This window comes from Schistosoma mansoni, chromosome 5 (assembly GCF_000237925.1).
Source record: "Schistosoma mansoni strain Puerto Rico chromosome 5, complete genome".
In the NCBI taxonomy this organism is placed as follows: domain Eukaryota; kingdom Metazoa; phylum Platyhelminthes; class Trematoda; order Strigeidida; family Schistosomatidae; genus Schistosoma; species Schistosoma mansoni.
This window is the reverse complement of record NC_031499.1, coordinates 8,880,125-8,896,327: the sequence shown is the minus strand read 5'-3', so window position 1 is coordinate 8,896,327 and position 16,203 is coordinate 8,880,125. Positions and strand designations below refer to the sequence as shown.

At 37.5% G+C, this 16,203-nt stretch overlaps 1 protein-coding gene across 1 annotated transcript in view; it reads right to left on the bottom strand.

Moving 5' to 3' along the window:
- The window catches only part of Smp_169330 (putative nuclear pore complex protein nup155), a gene marked incomplete at both ends in the record, with an annotated part of 34,284 nt that overhangs the window by 4,707 nt on the left and 13,374 nt on the right, over positions 1–16,203 (bottom strand). The window contains 7 exons of the mRNA XM_018797824.1: positions 2,421–2,697; positions 5,970–6,328; positions 7,809–8,082; positions 8,804–9,110; positions 11,260–11,645; positions 12,969–13,434; positions 15,459–15,784. Of these exons, the coding sequence (XP_018652827.1) occupies positions 2,421–2,697; positions 5,970–6,328; positions 7,809–8,082; positions 8,804–9,110; positions 11,260–11,645; positions 12,969–13,434; positions 15,459–15,784 (2,395 nt within the window). The remainder of the gene's footprint in view (positions 1–2,420; positions 2,698–5,969; positions 6,329–7,808; positions 8,083–8,803; positions 9,111–11,259; positions 11,646–12,968; positions 13,435–15,458; positions 15,785–16,203) is intronic.

Sequence of the window (16,203 nt, the reverse complement as noted above, 5' to 3'; positions counted from 1 at the left end):
GGCTGCATCTTCACGACGCCATGAAAATGGCGAGTAAAGCCGCTTGCGGCTTCGCGAAACGTCCCGCTTATAAGCACTGGGTTTCTTCTGGCTCCTTACAACTGATGGAAGCCCGTCGGTCTACTCCGGGTGACCGTGAGTTTGACCACAAACGAAGGCTGTTACGTAATGAAATTGGGCAAAGCTTGCGTAAGGACCGAGAAGCCTGGTGGTCGGAGCGTGCTAATGAGATGGAAGCAGCAGCTGCATCTGATAACTGCCGGAAGCTCTTCCAACTCATCCGAGCCACTGGCAGCAAGAAGTCTGGTGTGAGTGAAACAATCTACGAGGATGATGGGATGCCAATCACTAACATCTCTCGACGTCTTGGACGATGGGCGGAATTTTTCGAAGGGCAGTTCAACTGGCCTGCTGCTCCGGCAACATCAACCAGTTTGTCCTGCCCCCCATGGCCGGTGATGACTGATCCACCAAACGAGGCGGAAGTCCGCAAGGAACTCCAACTCTTGAAACGTTACAAATCACCTGGCCCAGATGACTTACCTCCGGCTCTTTTTAAAGATGGTGGTGACTTTCTGGCTAAGGAACTGACGGTGTTGTTTGCAAAGGTTTGGGAGCAAGAAAGTGTTCCAACATCATGGAATGAGTCAATAGTCGTCCCTATCTTTAAAAAGGGTTCACGTTGTTCCTGTAATAACTATCGGGGGATAAGTCTACTTTCGATTGCGTCCAAACTATTGGCTTCTATCATTCTTCGTAGGTTGTTTAAAACCCGAGAACGATTGACTCGCGAGGAGCAGGCTGGTTTTCGTTCACCCTCCGCCAAATGTTAGAACACCGTCATACTTATCGCAGGCCAACAATCGTAGTGTTTCTTGATATCAGGGCTGCCTTCGATTCGTTGGACAGGACTGTTCTCTGGGATTGTCTATTGAAGAAGGGTGTGCCTGAGAAGTTCATTAACATCTTAAAGGCCCTGTATACGAACACCTCAGGCAGAGTGAGGGCATACAACCACCTTTCTCCCTTGTTCCATTCGAGCAGTGGGGTTAGGCAGGGTTGCCCAACCTCACCATTCCTCTTCAACTTTGCCAACGACGACATCCTGGGAACAGCTCTGATGGATGTAAGTAATGACGGTGTGGATATGTTGCCTGGAGAACGACTTCTCGATCTCGAGTATGCGGATGATATTGTCTTACTGTGCGATAATGCCCAAGGCATGCAATCCGCACTTAATCAGTTGGCAATCAGTGTCCGCAGGTACGGCATGTGCTTTGCACCCTCCAAGTGCAAAGTACTCCTAAAAGACTGGCAGGATTCTAATCCTGTACTCACCCTGGATGGTGAGGAGATCGAAGTAGTTGAGAAGTTCGTGTATCTAGGTAGCTATATAAGTGCTGGTGGTGGCGTGAGTGATGAGATTGGTGCACGTATAATGAAAGCCAGAGCGGCTTATGCCAATCTGGGCCATCTTTGGCGCCTTCGTGATGTTAGTCTGGCTGTAAAAGGTCGGATCTACAACGCATCGGTGAGAGCAGTTTTGCTCTATGCTTGTGAAACCTAGCCTCTACGAGTTGAGGATGTTAGACGTCTCTCTGTGTTCGATCATCGTTGTCTCCGAAGGATTGCTGACATTCAGTGGCAACACCATGTTAGTAATGCAGAGGTTCGGCATCGTGTGTTCGGGCGCCGAGATGATAATTCAATTGGTGTCACCATCTTGAAACACCGACTTCGGTGGCTTGGACATGTTTTACGAATGTCGTCCCAGAGACTTCCACGTCGTGAATTATTTGCCGACTCTGGGACTGGTTGGAAAAAGCGGAGAGGAGGTCAGTGTATGACATGGTGTCGTGGCATGAAAGAAAGCTGCAAAGGGCTAGCTTCTGTTGGTCCTTCACGACTCCCTGGCTGGGGTCCGAGAGATAGTGCAACACAGTGGCTAGAGACGTTATCAGATATGGCTCAGAATAGAAGCCAGTGGCGGTCCTGCTGTAACCTTCTTCTACTTTCTTCATAAAGAGTGGCTATAACTATCCTAACTGAGAGAGCTCTTCTGGTTGTACATTCAGTTCCCCTCCCATCACTACTCTTCTCCTTTTTTTTTCCTTCTTTTATATATACGCATCTTCTTCCTTCTCCCATTTTCATTATTTTGTGTGGCGCATATGTATCCGGTGCCCTTTGTACCAATATATATGTGATTAAATAAATAAATAAATAATATATATTGTTAACTCTTAATTGTCTTTCAGATTGCGAAGAATGGGACGAACCAAACTGTTCGACTAAAAACTAAATAGTAGAAGAGTACACACATTTACAGTAGTGTTTGCTTAACTGATACTGTGTACAGATCGGTTCAGTAAAAAAAAACAATACACATTTTACTACAACAGAATACAAATGAAACTTACTTAAAGGGAAATAAATAGAACATCTTAAATGATTTGTACTTGGATTATCCAAAAAACGACTACCAAAACGTGATAAACAATCTTGTAATGTTAATTCAATTAATTGTAATGTAGATGAACGATTTGTTGTTTTAATATCTTGTGGTTTAGTATATGGAGTAAACATTGAAGGTGAACGCTTCAATGGACTTTGAGTAGTAGTAGTAGTATCAATGGATGGTTGATTAAGTATTTTACGTAGAAGATCACGCCAAATTGCTTTGATTAATGCAGAATCCTTTATAACACAAAAAAAAAGAATTACATATATACCCGAAGTAGTAGGTAACTAGAACGGTGTGTTTTTTTGTTCTACTTTAGAAAATGAATTTTGATTAACCTATTTGGAATATCAAATTACCATACCCTATCGGCATAGAGAGATAAAAATGTCAAGACGAATCCTAGAGTAGTAGACATAACAACTGTATCACTTTGAATATCAGATGAATTATAATGAAAATATAGCTACATACTCTATATATCAGTGAATATAAAGAGATTTAACCGACTAATTTACGATTAAATCTAATTACAAAGAAAAACAATCGACTTGTATGAAAAGTAGAGTTAGTCAGAAACTGCTACAATAGAGGGATGTAAAGTTACTAGTAACAGTCTCAGTGGTAATAGTAGAAAATTTTACCCATAGGATACATGAATTGAGAGGAGGAAAATGAATTCATTAAGAAAACATAGTCAGTCAGCTACAATGTAGGACCAGGCACATATATACATCGGTCCAAGGTGCCATACCTCATTAGCACAACAACATGAACACCGAATTCATAGAAGTAGTTAATTTAGTGATGGTAATATATAAAAGATAGGTTGTATACAAGGATATAGTACAGGAAGAAAGAAAGAAAGATATGAAGCAATTTTAATCTCAAGGTTCAAGGGGGGAAGATAAAGAGTGTATACACCTACACCATTGTGATCGATTCTCAACCATGTCACCCAGTCTTCGACCACTGGTTACGATAGTCACGCGGACCCCAACCAAGTAGTCTGCATCTACCAACATGGCTCAAACCAGAAGTTAGTGACTTCATGCTCTGATGCCACGTTTTGGTTTGGCCGCTCCTAACTCCCTTCCAACCATCCCCTACACTAGTCATCATAGAGCGTCGTGGTAATCGGTGCTCAGGCATACGTAACACGTGGCCCAACCATCTCAGTCGATGAAGATTCATCACCTCATCAACTGATTTACTATAATTTCCTAATACCCTGTGTCTAACCTCACTATTACTTACCCGGTGATCCCAGCAGATGCGAGCAATATTTCTAAGGCATCTGTGGTCAAATACTAGTAACCTACGAGTATCTTCTACTCTTAATGGCCACTTTTCACAGCCATAAAGTAGAACAGAACGAACTGCTGCGCAGTATACTCGTCCCTTAATTCATAGACGGATATCTCGTCTTCGCCATAGGTGATGTAAGTTGGCAAAAACCAAACGAGCTTTTTGAAACATAGTATAAGACAATTATAAAACTCGAAATCTCATGGAAAATTAATGATTAAATGAATCTTTACCAATGTGTTCATTAATATAATGTCTAAGACATTAGTCTCAATAATACTTTCGAATCTAACTAGAACTTGTGAAGAGCGAACCCAAGAAAACTAGGCTAGTTTCAGACCTGGACATGGATGTATAGACCAAATATTCACCCTTTAACAGAATATGGAACATAGATACACTTTTCAACTTCCAACTTTATTTCTGTTCCTTGACCTAAAAGTGGCGTTCTACTTTGTTGATCGCGAGATTCTGTGGCAGTGTCTGTCATTGAGAGGCGAAATTCAGTAGCGTTCACTTAAAAGCCTTATACACGCAACTATATGGAAAGAACATTGACAGCTATGTAGCTTTTATATTTAGTTTCAAATTTATTCTTTTCATTTTATTCTTTGCTAAGATATGCAGATACATCAATTGTCTTTAAAATCAACCCGTTTGATTTCGTTTAACTCAACCGATTATCTCCGTAGCTCAAAAAGCAATTAATTGACAAGATTTAGAAGCAATTCTTGAATGACTGAACTTAAACTAATGACTAGGTTACTGTTATCTAAGGATAGTGATAAATTACATACAACCGGAAATCCACACCTTATTTTCTCCATGACATATAATGTGAACTTAATTTCATAATGTATAATGAGTGTGCTTTACTAGTCAATAGATACACTCATAATGAAAGACAAATAAGTCAGAAGAGGATTTTGTGGAGATTTCAGTATTTTCAAAGTTGAAACCATGAGTCCTGGGGTCGAATCTCGAGAGTGTGGGATCGTGGATGAGCACTGCTGAGGAGTCCCATAATGGGACGAAACGGTCGCCCAGTGTTTCCAGGTTTTCCATGGTGGTCTAGCTTTAATTGACTCATGGTTTTAACTTTGACAAATAAGTTTATAAGAGTAATACTGATTACGTTATTACTCTGGTTCTTAGATGCCGAGTACCAGAACAGAATACAAACACCATTGTGAGAAATCACTTACACTTCTATTTTTAGGAAATTCATTGTTTGAATGAAATTGAGAGTGAACAATAGAATAATGGTAGCAGATTCATCTAACGTTTATTGAATTATTTTTCATCATTTTACGACAATCAATATAATGAAGTCAATTTACTACTTAGTCAATAATAGTAGTAGGTACTATCAATCCAATTGTCGTTCTGGATAACATCATGAATAATGATGATGATATTACATACTTCCCTAAGCACAGATTCGTGTTCTGGACCTTAAATCACATTCCATATGTGAAAGGGTTAGTGATATTCACTGCTTGTCTAAACTGGAAAGAGTGAAACTATAACCAGCGACTAGTAGTGATTTGAATATTATTCATAAAATAACAGTAAAAGCTGCAAATTAAAATGTCTACTCTAAGGATACTCACAGCCACCAAATGCCCTGGTACGGTCGAGAGTCCGCTCTCCCTCTCCAAATGCTCTCACATGGCCACGCGCATATAGCCTCTGCCAGGGAAGTCCTACTCACTGCCTTTTCGTAGCGTAGGTGTTGTTTATGCAATTTAGAGGACGAAAATCAAATGTCCGGCGCTTTAACCGGGTTGGTGGACAAGGCGAGTCCACCTAAGGGAGTTGGAAAACCTTCATTTCAAACCAATGGTGCACATGGGCTCCGGTATCCTGAGGGAACAAATGGAGTATGAATCAATCGTTGGTCCTCGGCTACCATGGGACTGCATCTCTTCACGATGCTCCACAGCCTTGTGGGTTAGACCCCTATGAAAACCATCTGTTTCGGTTCGGGCACCTGTGCAGTATCACAGCCCTCACACAAATCAAATGAGATTTGTGCGGCGCATATGTATTCGGTGCCCCTTTGTACCAATATTTATGCGTTCAAATAAAAATAATAATAATAAGGATACTCACAACATGAAAGGATCCACCTTACCTGTAAATCATCTCTATTATACAATAAAAGTAAGCACGAAAAGTAAACACATTTATCACTTACCTGTGAACCACTAGCCCATAATAAAAACAATTTTGATTCATGTAAACCAAATCGATCAGCATAATTAGCAAACATTTCAGTGACACTTAATAATGGTCCATGAGTTAACTGTCCTAACGCTTCGTCAATATCATCATTTATAGTTGTTGATAGAAGTGAGATATGACTACTGCCACGTGTTATTGATGAGGGTGATGATGATGGCGGGGATCCTGGTGTCTGTTTGTCTTGATGTCGTTTTGGTTGATAGCTTAATTGTTTCTTTAATTGTTTTAATTCATTTGTTAACATTTGTTGTAACTGTGCTAGTTCTAAGCGAACTTCCAGATCTCTTAAATAGTCTAAATCTTGTTGAGAAGCTTTATATTAGGAAATCATAATATATTTGTAAAAAGAGAAAGGAAATGAAAGATCAGTAAAGCAATATTATAAGTTGTAGGTAAAACAGAGTTGGTCAGAATATAAGAACACATGTCATCCTATCTGAGACTCGAAAGTGTTGATGACTACATTGTGACTCAAACCAAGAGTCTTTCACCTCAAACGCTTAATTCGTTATCAACTGAATTCCTGAATCTTAATGGCCTTCCGTTTATGCATCCAAAGGGGGAGTTATAACGGTATTCGTGAGAGTTTGAATTTTCTTATTGTTCATATTAAGATCTACAAATTATCAAGTCTCTTTTGAGTATATTAGAATTCAATTCAATTTTTGTTATGAAAAAGTGTCTTAGACCGATGGGAATATCAAGGTAATCCATTCAGCAAAATGCATAATTTGTCAAAAGAAAATGATCAATTGTCGATTTTAGAACTAAAAATAGAAGAATTCGAACTATTAGAACTAAGTGATAGTCACAAGTTTCTTTCTTAGGAGTGAAAGGTGATATAGTAAGCTAATCAGAAGTATCCAAATGAGGTCACTTGAAAGCAACTAGAAATGACCTGAATGAATATATAAAGAAGTATTTGTGCATATTAGTCGGTAGCCCAATAAATTTTCTCTTTCACTCTTGTCTTTTCTCTCAAGTAGTCTCTTTTGGGAGTCGGCACGTAACACGCTGTGTATCAAAATCAGATCACGGACATTACCCATCATAACGGTATAAAGCATTTTAACAGACGCCCACTACCTGGATGGGGGCCGCAACATAACCATGATGGGTGATTGCAGACTTTGAGTAACATAGCTCAAAATCGATCACAATGGTGTAGATGCATTCACTATATTTTCTCCCTCTAAATATTGAGTTCCATTATTCCTTCATTCATACCACTTCACTCTGTCTATTTGAACCATATTTTCAACACTTAGCCTTTATCATCATAAGTGCAACTGCATTATTTCAACTCCTCCATTATACACAATTTTAAATTCATCTCATATTGTTAATATGATATATAAAAAAATGTATATACAAACCAGACTCCAAGTTGATCTTGACTAACTGATTAATTGGAACATGTACTTGATTTTCTAGAGTTGAGATCATGAATCAACTGAAGCTAGACCACCATCGAATACCTGGAAGCACTGGACGGCCGTTTCGTCCTATTATGGGACTCCTCAGCAGTGCGCATCCAGGTTTTCGATGGTGGTCTAGCTTAAATTGACTCATGATCTTAACTCTATAAAATTACTAAAATATCCACCAAACCCCTTCTGATAATGTACTTGATTATCTATTTACTCTAAATGAATGTTTAAAAAACTTGGAAAGTGAAATGATTATGTAATGTAAATAAAAAAGATTCAAACATCACATATCACAGTAATGATGAAATGAAGAACTAATAAACTAATAAAACTATATATGTAAATCAATCAAATTTATTAACCTGGAAGTGCTTTGACAGCGACAATAGCACGTGCAGCAAAATCTAATCTATCCTCTAAAGTTAATTGATGACATGGTGTAACAGCTAAATGTTCCAACACTTGAGCTGCTTCTAAACGTGCACCACGACGTTCCAATAAACGCCATAAAAGACAACGTAAATTAGCATCATCTGGTGTTTGACGCAGTCTTGAACGTAGATATGCTTCAAAATGCGCTGAATTTAATAACATCACCGTATCAGTAAGACCATTTGATAATAACCAATTAAAAACCTAAAGGAAGAAATGTTTTAAAATAATTAGTTGAAAAAAAAACTGATTGAGATCATGAATCTATGAATGTTAGACCACCACTGAAAACCTGTGAGCATTGAAGTGACAAGTGATAATAGTAATTCAACGATAATATATGAAATATCTGGTATGTGGCTAGAAGTACAAGTAGGGATGGGCATTATGTCTCATCTGGAACTCGTCAACTAGCGATACACCTGCATCTCAGTGTCGATATTTATATTGAGACGCGAACTCACCACCTTTCACCTTAAACGCCTTTATAACTGATGCCATACTTGGATTTATTCGACCTTTTTTCAATTAACTTCTTTCTAAGGTGGTAGCAGTCAATGATAGAAAATTACTTTCGGAAGTAGGAATGATGACGAAGGCAGCATCGCTGTTATGCTGGTTGTTTGAAGGAAACACCTTACTGCCATCACACCTCTGTACGGTCAGCAGTACGACTTCGCCTTCAGACCTTGGGTTTGCTGCTTTTAGTCTTACCGCTCTTCAACCGACCTGTCTGGCATAGTAGTACCTTGAGGAACGATTGTTCCAGCCAGTATAACTCGATTGGTTCATCATGATAGGCAAGCCCAACCACCACGTCAAGGTAGTAGCAACGGTCTATGTTAGGTGTGATTGGCAAAGAACACGACAAAAAAAGAAGAATAACAATTTTTGGCATAAAACTCAATTGCAAAGAAATAATTACTTCAAAATGTGCCAATATATCATCAGATTTATTAATATCCATTAAAATGATTTGTAAAATAGATCGTGCCAATTGAGGTGATGATAAATCATTTAATTCATTTAGAATAAATAATGAATTAGATAATTCATTAATATTGAATGGATATTCTTCACCATCTTGATTGGTCTTATTCAATATGGTTTCATTATTATTATTAATAGTAGTAGTAGATATTGGTTCAAGAAGATAAGTTGCATCAGATTTAATTTGAGCTGCATGAAGTAAATGATCTAAACAAATAGTCATACGACGATATGCATCGTATCTATGAAAACGAGGGAATGAAATAATCAAAACATAGATAATCATCAGTACAAGTGAGAAAGTGATAAAAAGTTATTCAATATAAATTCTCTTTCTTTCTCAGATCCTTACCGATTGTTCGATCAACAGTTCGAAAATTGTTGTCAATATACAAGAAGTACGAAGATTACTGTTGTTTATAGCCTACATCTGTTATGTCTCGGGGTTCTGAAAAGAAGCCATGTTCAGTGTAGGTTAACCAAGCCAGGTGTGAGACAGTTACACGTCCGTTCACGTGATCTGACGGATAAGTAGTCTGTTTTCTAGGTAGAATATTGCGAATTTGAGTCCCGCCATCGATGTGGATTTGCGCCTAAATGCACTGATATGGTCGAGGGTGGGGAGAGTCTGCCCTCTATCCCCAAATGCTGTTACATGAAAACGCGTATACAACAACTGTCACGGAAGTTCTATTCACTGCCTTCTCCCAGTAGGGGTGTTTTTTACCAAATTGAGAGGACGAAAAGCGAATGTCTGAAGCTTTAAGCGAATTGGTTGTTAAGGAGTATCTACCTAGGGGAGTTAAAACCACAATTCCAAACCAATGGTGCACACGGGCTACAGGATTTTGAGGCAAAAAAATGGCCTAAGAATCTATTGTTGGTCGCCGGCTACCATACGACTGCATTTGCTGAAGTTGCTCCACTACTTTGTGAATTAGACCTCTAGGTCGAAGGCTCAAGATGTGGCCCTCTAAGAAAACCACCTGTTTTGGATTGGTAGTCCAGGAAGTATCCCAGTCCTCACATTAATCGAATGAAGTGTGGAACGTACATATTTGGTGCCTCCTTGTATTGAAGTTTTTGTGCTTAAATAGATAAAACGTCACCCATCCACCAATGGAAATCGCTAATGGCTGGGAAATATTACGAATTGGTTAAAGTTGGACACATAGACCACAGGAGTCCAATTAAGCGGTTTAAATTTTGAGCGCTTTCTGAAAAACCTAGAGATTCTGGGTCCGCTCCGGAGAGTGGTGGGTGAGCACTGCTCAGGTGTCTCATATTACAATGAAACAGATGTATCCATTGTCTTTCAGGCTCAATGGCTGTCCGACAAAGAACAGTTCAAAGCTTTATAACCACATTACTGTTCACTGATGTTTTGAACTTGACGACGAGAACTCCTAGTTTCGACTCGAGCAAATATTAAATAGATTTTTCGGAGACCATATATGACTTGTTTAAGGAAATAGAACTTGTGCATAAATAAACTGCATTGAGAGTAAAGTGAAAAATCGGTTTACTAAAACAATAACAGGGTAAGACAAAAATGTTATCACTATCTACGGTCAGAAGCCCAGTATTTAGACGTCTCAATCATTTCACTTATCTTGGAAATCTCATGAACCCTAGTAGGTCAATATCTGATTTCAAAAATCCGGGACGCCAACAGAACGATGAAGGTTTCTCAACTTTTTATAAAATTCTTTTATTTACCTAGTCAACATATTTTCCGGGAATGGCATATGGGATGCATAATCTTTTCTGTTACCAGTGGTACAGTTATTATCTCTACTACTCTAGGATTCGGCTTGACAGTTTTGTCTCACTGTGCCAATGGAGTATGGTCATTTGAACCAGTATACACATATCAGGTTGTACGTTGCACATGAATGACTAACTGATTACAATAAAGATGGATACTGTTGCGGACAGCTAAGACTGAGGAAATAAGATATCTAACCAATAAAATTGGAAGAAACAAATAACTAAGCAGCTTTCTGAGATTTTTTTAACATCCTTAATCACATAATTTAAGTTTTCAGTAGAGAAAATGCATATTCTCATATTATATAATTGACAATCGATAAAGAAACATATAACAGCACAAGTGGTGTCGGTTTGCAAAATATTACAAAAACACTCTAGTTACCAGTATGTGCCAGTGTTTGAACGGTTACACATCACTAAACTATCACAACTAGTAGGTCTTCAGTTCAAACCTTACGACATTACCACTAACCTTCACTTAAGTACACTGACTTAAAAATGAGTACTTAAGTCTGTACTTGGGGGATGGGTTACATTAAGCCATATATTTAAGTTGAATAGTTGAATAATCGAGAAACTGTAAAACATCAACATCAACACAACTGACTAATGACTAACCTGCCTTCTGTGGCTGCTAATTCCGAAACAGCATAAAGCCGATTCAATTTAGATCGATTGGTAAATCTGTGATCAAAATCAATTAATGGATCAGAAGATGGACGACGACCTCGTTTTAAACAATCCACAGCTATATCGGATGGATCACGTGAACGTGCAACAGATAAGCATAGTTTCACTGCACCACGCCATGCACCACAACTTTCTAACCGATGCACTGCATTATCTAAATTAATACTAGGTCCAGCTTCGCTATATAATAAGATTGCTTCAGAAATCAGTTGATCTATATGTGTCCTGTCAGAAAGACCATTCTCATATTGAATATCACTCAAATTCTCTCCATTGTTTATTGATGATAAAAGATTTGTTCGAATTATAGATGCCTTAGAAAAAAGGGTTAAATAGAAAAAGGAATCTCCATGTGAAAAGGATGTAGCGTATTTATATGTATCAATGCAAAGGTTGGACTTGATAGTTCCAAATAAATTGAGGACTGGGTAGAAAGCTAATGATATATTTCTGACGTTTCATGACTTAACGCAAGTCACTTCGATTCAGTCTTATGCTGACAGGCATTTCATTCCTGATTGCTGCGGCATACTATTTATTATATCTGTCAGCACTAGTGGCAAGCACAACACACAGTTTAAACTTATTCAGCTCATTTACTAGATACAGATTTATGTACTGGATTTTGAGTCACACTCTAAGTGTGAGGGCAGGTGATACTAAATTATTGTTCAAACTGAAGTATGTGGAATATGGTTCGAATCTGTGACTTAATGGTCGAAAATCGAACGCCATAAGCATTATTAAGATACTTTTTCATAAAGTAAACTAGATATTTGTGAACGAATTATAGAGGTTTCCAATAATGCGTTGGAGTAAAGCTGAACTATAAGAGTTTTCTAGTTTTTTGAAGGTGATGTTGTGCTAGTGTCTCAACTTTCTAGACACCTTCTCATGAAGTTTTGGGGATAACCATTTTTATTTATGTGTAGGGTGCGACAGAATATAACTCTCTATATACAGCTGAAATATCGCCATTAAATTTGTTTAACAAAATTTAGGAACCTAGAAAACATGTATATGAACTTAGAAACAAGTTACACTGTATTAGAGAACAGCGTTAGTGATGATATCCAGTTGCCTAAATGGAAATAGATAAAGCAAAGTTCGTGTTTGATTGAATAATTAAAAAGTGGAATGTTGTATGGTTGGAACTAATCAACAAGAAGCCTCACCTAAAGTCGGTTTTGTACTATGCTGAGTTCATCAGCAAGAAGTACTTGGAATATTTAGGGAGTCGTTGTTTTCTGAAGAATTCGAACATGCTTCGCTCAGCTCGGTGTTATGAGTGAAACGTTACTGATAAGTTAGTTGGACGGTGACTGACATCAAGCAGAACCGAGACATTTACAACTCATTGATCAGTAAGAAGTGCTCTATTAAGTATGAAAGGTAGAATGCTGGCAGAACGGTGGTGTATATCACATCAAACATTTCAGTCGAAAATTTTGACATTTACTGTACAGTAATTTTTTACGAGAAACTACGATGCAATCTATGGGTGAAAACATAAAATACTTGATGCAAGTAGATGAAATATTTAAAAAGGATATTATAACACTGTTTTTAAGTGAAGAGGAGATCAAGATGATGAAAATATGAGAGGAATAAAACAGAGTTATCACCCATTCACTCACTTGGATTAAGCATTCACTAGCTTTAGCGCACATAGCATCTTCATTTGCGAATAATCTAGGACAAGTGGATTGAAGACGTGATGTGATAGTTTCCACAGTTAGATTATTATTAGCAGTGGTAGTACTGAGAATATTACGACTTTCCTCTTCTAACTCTTCACTTGCCTCCACAAGATAATATTCAATTAGGGCAGTAATTAATGCACCGATAACTTCAGTACCGGTATGATTGGATGTTGTATTGAAACCAACACTACTACCAGTAGGAGTAGTAGTGGTTGCACTGGCAACGCCTACGCTACCAACTGAGGATGATATTGGACTTCTACTTATCCGACTATCTCCAATTAATGAAGTTTGTACATTGCTCATAACTGATCCAATGCATGGAATGTTTAACAAACTTGATATATATGCTTCAATAGTTAATTTAAGCGCTAAATCTCGATGTCCACTAGACAGTCGTCTACAAGGAAAGGGAAAAATGTTCAGTTATTAGGGGGTAGATGAAAAAGCAGTAATTTACATCACAGATTAATCTTATTTAAGCAGTTATCCGAAACCAAGGAACACTGGAAAGCTATCATTCTTCAGTTATCAACGAGACTATGATTTATCGACGAACCAATCAGATTTAGGATAACAGATCTTCGATTTTGGAACCAAATTCATTCCCCCCATTCATCTAAATAACGTTTTGGCATTTTAGCTGATGTCAGTTCGTGATAAAAACCCTAAATCTAATTCCTAATCCTAATCATCAACTATAAATCATAATCTTTGTTCTTCACACGGGTTTATAACCCTCATTTAGCTCTAGTTAATTGGCGGACATTCTCAAGGTCACTTTAACGTCGCTCAAAGGTCGTCTATAAATTAGAGTCTCATCCAGTTATCAAGAAAATCTCTTCCATAACACTAATATTTTTAAAAGAATGATGTAGTCTTGTAGCAATTGATAGAAGTTTTGAGTAGGAAAACCAACTCAGGAAGTGATTGTAATAGCTTGGACATGTGTATAATATTCATACTTAATACTAGTTATGATATCTAGCACAGCCTTAATGTGTCGGATAGACATTATAGTTACACAGATATTATTGGAGAATATTGGTTAGGAGCACTTGTGGGGCAATACTTGGGGCTACAAATCTTCTACACTATCTTGATAGTGGTTGTATACATTGACTTGGTCTACCAACTTTTTTTGATCAGTTTATATATTTAGTGGTTCGTCAGTATGAAAAACAAGTCAGTTAATACGATATTCAAACCTATAGAGGTTATTTTTTCAAAGATCTAGTAATCTTTTAACTAATTTCGAAATTTTACACCAGTTTCCTTCCAGAAAGTTGGGCAGTAATGGTTGACTGTTTGACATTTTCAAACGATACTGACTTACGATAGTGTGTTAATCAAAAGTCGACAAATGAGAAGGTCACGTTGTGCTAAACAAAAGTTATCTAATGACAATCCCATGTTATTGGATAAGAAATAGTTTTATTTTCTAAGGTGCAGACATAGATATACATATATGTATAAGAGTACTTATGTATTGTATTCAGTTTAACCCAATCAACTTCCTTCTTCATTCTCAGATTTTCCACCCAATAGCAAGTTGGGGGCTTGTGTAAAGGAAGTTTGTGCATCAGTACCAGATTCGAATACCCCGCGTCGTAATAATTTCAATACAGAATTATAAATGTTCAATAAAAGCAATAATACTATCAGCAGAATAATTCCCTGACTAATGAATACACTGATCAAGCTTAAATTAGAATATTTTGATTGAACCACTTCCGAACAATTTATTTATTTATTTATTTAAACACATAAATATTGGTACAAGGAAGCACCAGATAAATATGCGCCTCACAATTCTCATTTGATTTGTGTGAGGGCTGTGATACTGTCCAGGTGCCCGAACCAAAGCAGGTGGTTTTCTTAGGGGACCACACCCGGAGCCTTTGACCTGAAGGTCTAGTCCACAAGGCAATGGAGCATCGTGAAGAGATGCAGTCCCATGGTAGCCAGTGAACAACGATTGATTCATATGCCATTTGTTTCTTCAGGATACTGGAGTCCATGTGCACCATTGGTTTGGAATCAGGGTTTTCCAACTCCCCTAAGTGGACTTTCCGTGTCTACCAACCCGGTTAAAGCACCGGACATTCGCTTTTCGTCTTCTCAATTTCGTAAAAAAACAACCCCGCCACGAGAAGGCAATAAGCATTAGTGAACGAACAGAGAAGCAAAAAAAGGTTTTATTACTGGGCATTGATCATTTTCTATCAAAACTTGTTTTAATTTAAGATTTGAGTGAAGTATCATGGTCAAAAAATAATAAATAGTTGAAGCATATGACATATACCTATTGAATTTCAACTATGAAAACACTGAATTCTCCACAAAACCCCCCTTCTGATCTAATGAATTTCATCATTTGAAATTAAAATTTCAAATTAATGAGTGAAATATGAAACAACATACTTCATAATTTTGTGAACTACATGTTCACTCAATATCTCCCAAAACCCTAGTATCTCTGCAATCATAGACAATAAATGATGTAATTCTTCAGCTAATCTTTGAAGTGCCACTTCATCCATATACTCTTCAGTATTTAAACCAGTAGGATTATCTGATAGTGTAGATTCTAAATGAATATTACCATTGACATTGCCAATAGAATGATGCGATGGTGATAGTCGAAACCAACCACCACGAATATTTAATTGACGTTGAATTAATTGTTGTAAATAGATGATTTGATTACGCAACCATGAAATTTCAGATGTTTCCAAACGGGAAATTATCTGTTTTAGAAAATGTTACAGATGGAACAAGTAATGAGTAAAATTTAAAGCATATATGATGAAATTGTTAAATAACATATTACAATAAATAATTACACTGTAGTTCGGCTTGTTATGAATCTAGATCTACCTTATACGAAGGAGTTAGTCAATCACAACGTGGAACTTCGTACGTACGTACATCAGTTCGAGTTGCCATACCACACTGGTACAGAGATACAATTGTTGATTCAAATCCCATAGTGGTAGAAGTAGTAAGAGTATAAGCAGTAATCGGAAAGATTAGGGTTTGAAGATGTTATTCAAGGAGTATATTCCAGTGAAATAAATTTGGAAAGAGAAAAAAGGAAGGGACATGAAGAATTCAGATTAGAATTTGAGAGAACACAAAGAGTGGATGCACCTTCGCCATTGCAAAC